Raw genomic sequence first — 4,733 nt, forward strand, 5'->3', positions numbered from 1 at the left:
CATGTGAATAATAATTACAACTAACGCGTAATGGTCATCGAACTATATTTGCCATCACTATTGGCAACATTATTATTAAAATGTAAAAGCTACAGAGGACAAATCGATGGAAAGATTGAATTGCCACCAAATGATCAGAGGTCTCTCTGGCGATGCGCTTGCAAAGAATAAACAAACGTTCGGCTCAGTTACAGCAGACTGAACGCAACGAGAGGTGCATGTTAAGGCACTCACTTCAAATCCAATCGCACGATTTATTTTTAATTGCTGCTCCATCTTGTTCATTGTCTCATTACTGCAACATATTTCTCTACGTAGCTTAGACACTTCTTGCTTAGCTTTCCTTTGTTTTACTTTTCCAGGGCATGTGTATTTGTGCAAAGTAACGATACACAGCGTAGAGAAAAGGGGGTGAAACGTTTGGATTTGCAAACAAGTGAATGCAAATGTAGATGTGAACGCAAGCATATAAACCTGAAGCACCTGACGGTCGCACCATATGGAAGAAACATATGAATGATATTAATTATTTGAGCACGATACACTTACACGAATATATTCGCCCAACTTATGAGATAACGCGTGCGCAGCAGCACAACGTACCAGCAGAACTGCGAACACCAAACAAAAGTGATGGCACATGCATCGTTAATTATATTTGGGCTTACGTTTGTACGTATCTGCATACATATATATTCGCTTCTGCACAAAATAGGGCACGGGTTCCGTGGTTGTCGACGAAATTAAAGAAAAAAATTAAAGCAAATACTCAAATACGTGAAGGTTGAACAAGAAGGTATATAAAAATTAAAAACTGACAAGCGGGAAGCAGTAAGCAATAGGCCTTTTCCATGATTCAAATATACAGTTTCCAAGAAGGAAATGTCATAACTGCGGCCCGCAATGGCGAAAAGTAACACAAAACAGAAGGTAAACAACTAATGCGTAGCAGCGGAGGAAGAAGGAAAGAACCGCACAGGTTGACCTAAAATCTCAAGAACATCGACAACAATATATTTTTATCTGCCGCTGGCACACGGCTGCTGGCCTCCGAGCAACAAATTATACAAATAACTAACACCTCACACGACATCAGCTAAATAAGAAGGAAGAGGGCAAAACTAAAACCAAAAACAAAACGAGAAATCACGCAGTAGGTAGAGGAAGAAAGACAGTAGATGGTCCGAATCTCTCACTTAACAATTTCTTTTTTTTTCTGTTTCTGTTTCTCTTTTTCTTTTTTCTTTTTTGTCCCCCTCATCTTCTTTAGATGTTATTCATCCCCCACGACCCTCACATGTTGTCGGGCCGAATCCATCTCATGAAAAAGTTTCTGCAGCATGTCACGGAGCACTGCATTCTCCTTGTAAAGAGCCGATATCTCCTCCTGCATTGATATGAATCCACCGGTATCCACCACAAGGGAGCCACGCTTTATTTCCTCCGATGAAACAAGCTTGAAATTGGCGGCACCGGGCGGAAGTTTCTCTTCGGATGTTGAGGGTGTTGTCACCTGCTCAAGGACTGATGCGATGGAGGAGGGAGACGTGCTGCCGCCGTTAGATCCACATAATGTCCACATGTGCAAATTCCCTCGAAGAGCTACTAAGCACGGTTGCAATCTAGGAAACACACCAACCACAGCTTCGCACAGTGGAAGTACAGTAGTACTGATCAACAACAACTGCGCTTCCGCAACCGCTCTCATATTGTATGGAACCTCAATACTCTCCTCGCCAAACTCATTTCTGAAGCGCATCTGGTGTTGGTATAAACTAAACCTCTCATTTGCCCAGTACTTGTTCACGGAAGCACTGCGCATAGTAAAGGCATGGTGGGCAAGTGCAACGAGCAACCGAATGAGCTGATGGCGAACCGGTGGGTCATGCAGTCGTGAAGAAATGTTGCTGACCGCCTCAATTCCACTAGTGTACATGAGACTCTCCAGTTGGTACAACGACACCTGTGGTAGCAGAAGGGCCTTCATCGTCTGGAAAAGAAGTGCACGATCCTCCGCTTCCCAAAGCGCCGCGAAGTCAAACCGGCTGCGCTCCATCAGCCGACAGATGGTTTCATAACTACAGCTACGTTCCAGTAGCAGAGGTTCACAAGAATCCGAGCTGCCACCAGCACAACTGTTCGAGTAAACATCTAATGACCTGCACCCCTCACTTGAAGGAGTGACATAAACGTACATAGCACATAATGCAGACGTAATGGAAGCAATGATTTCCACATCAGCCATGTGCTCCACCATTCCCGAATGGAACAGAAGACTATAGAAGAACTGCAAACTGTCCGCTGCACGATCGGCGTTATGGAAGGGGACATCCACAAACCCATTCTGAAAGTGAAGCAGTAGTCGCTTCCACGCAGTTAAGGATAAATCCGGTTTTGGCATGTTGTTGAAGGCCCCAGAGTCCAGAGCAATGGCGCAGCCAACGTGGAAAAGGAGCCCTGGAGACCTCAAACTACTATGCTCATGCGCCACCGAGAAAATATCAACGGTTGTATCGCTAATCACGTGTAAGAGACCGGTAATAGAAACATTCGAAGCAGCATCACCACCTTCAGCGAGATCATGGTCACAGCCACGGGAAAGAAGTGGTCCGCACCACGGCCTCATTGCTTCACTTGTCGAGCTTAGCGATGGCTGTGGCGCAGCCGTGGAGCCGACTGTTAGCATGCCACCGCAATACTTTAACTCTCCCACTTCAGATTGAAGCATCTCCCGCTCCGTCCCCACAACTTTCACACGCAGCTCCGCTTCATCTAACGCATCATTCACTACTCTGAGCTGCGCCCGCAGCTCATCCCGCTCCTTGGTGATGCGATCCAACGAGAGTCGCAGCGCTTCCGCATCGTGCTCCACTACAGCTCTCCGGAGGGAATCCTCAGACATCTTGGGCATGGTCCCATCGCTCATTCCCGGCACGTCCCGCTTTACGCCACAGGCCTCGATAACGGTGATACCCTCCTGGTCAGCTAACGCCAAGGGAGAATTGGCCTCATCACGCACTATTCTACGCTCTTCTTGCAAGCTTTGCACACTGCCATCGTGTACTGCACGTTTATCCATCATACGTGAAAGTGTCTCCTCCAACTCCGCGCACCGACACTCACATTGCATGCGCACCTCCACCGCATCAGATAACTCCGTGGCGAGCGACTTGACATCGTCCTCGAGCTTGCAGATGAGGGCATCCCTCCTTTCCATAGCGTGCTTTTGTCCCCTCCAAGCCGCCTGAAGTCTATACGCGATGTCGAAAAGACACTCACACCACTCCCGCTGGTCCGTGTCTATACATGTAAGGACCCGTGACAGCAACATGCTTGTCTCCCTAAAGCTAACATTTTCTCGAGATGCGCAGCCGCTCCACTCTTCAAGGTGGCTTTCAATGAAGTAAAGTATGTCGCGAGCGGTGCTCCACTCGTCAGCGCCATTGTGACAGGCGGACTCCATACGTACCTCCAGCTCTGGAAACAATGCGATGGCGGTACTCACAAGTTGCTGTACCACATCATCCAACTCTGCAGCGATAGATGAACTCCGGAACGCCCCAATGAAACTTCCTGGGCTTTCAAGCTCTTCATTCTTAGATCCGCGGTCTGTTCTATCCCTCAAACCCATTCGGCGAGCTCCAAAGGGAGTGGACCGAACGCAACTTGTGGCAGGCTTTTCGGCGACCACATCATCCGCAACAGTTGCATGTTGATGCCTCTTGTTTATCGACATCTCAGCTCGTATTTCCTTGATGGTGTCTTCCTGCTTAATGCAGAGGAGTTCAAGTCTGTGGTTCTCATTCAGAAGCTCCTTCATCCGCCGCTGGGACGAGGTGAGCAAAAACATGACTGTACTCTCCTTGGACACGCCACTATTCTGTAGTAGATGTAAGCTGAGCGTATCGGAGCGGTCCAGTGAAGGCGCTTGTGACGCGACAACACTACTGAGTGACTGCCGCAAGCTACTGATACGTTGCAGCGCATCGAGTGGGAGGGTTGCGGGTGTCGGAGACGTGGCACATATCCCTGTCATTCCCGTGGATGTATAACACGGCATCGGCAGCTGCTGCCGAGCCACCCGCTTGTGAGACATAAAAGTGAGCTGCAAAGGTGAGAAGGGAGGAACAAAAGTAAGACAAACGGGACTAATATGTATCCCTTACGTGTGTGCCATTGAAACGGATGAGGGAAAAAAAGAGAAATGGATTGGAAGCAATAACGCACCTGCTTTCAACAAAATCACAATCGACAACGGCAGATAACAAATCCATGGCTTAACGATGTGAGGACAAGCACACAGCAAATGGCAATAATAAGAAACAACTAAATATGGAGGGATACCTCGCATGATGATCCAAAACTAAAGTCACAAAACCAATGTGCAAAAAATAATATCTCCATTAGGTTCTACCACACACACACAAAAAAAAAAAAAGATAAGCAGACGGCCGATTATGTAAATGCTGTATGACGCACTGAAAAGCCACTAGACAATCCCCATAATCTTCATTTACTCTAAATTAAGAGCACGAACTAACCTTTAAATATCTCTCAATAAGATCCTAGAGAACATGTAACTCAATTAATCACAAACTTGCAACAACAACAACCATCCAACTCAACTATAAAAACAATAACCCCAGCGACACAGAAAGGCTACAGATATAAATTCGAAAACTACTGCTTCACTGACCACTGAATCTCGAAGCAAATAAGAGCTAAAAGATGAA

At 46.8% G+C, this 4,733-nt stretch overlaps 1 protein-coding gene across 1 annotated transcript; it reads right to left on the minus strand.

Moving 5' to 3' along the window:
- Positions 1 to 1,273: 1,273 nt before the first annotated feature.
- Positions 1,274 to 4,096, minus strand: TEOVI_000841500 (uncharacterized protein; the record flags this gene model as incomplete). Its single annotated transcript, XM_067222152.1, has 1 exon — positions 1,274 to 4,096. The coding sequence occupies one exon, from the start codon at positions 4,094 to 4,096 to the stop codon at positions 1,274 to 1,276; it is 2,823 nt and encodes a 940-aa protein (XP_067078253.1).
- Positions 4,097 to 4,733: the final 637 nt, after the last annotated feature.

This window comes from Trypanosoma equiperdum (genome assembly GCF_001457755.1).
Source record: "Trypanosoma equiperdum strain OVI genome assembly, contig: ctg_1573, whole genome shotgun sequence".
Taxonomy (NCBI): Eukaryota; Euglenozoa; class Kinetoplastea; order Trypanosomatida; family Trypanosomatidae; genus Trypanosoma; species Trypanosoma equiperdum.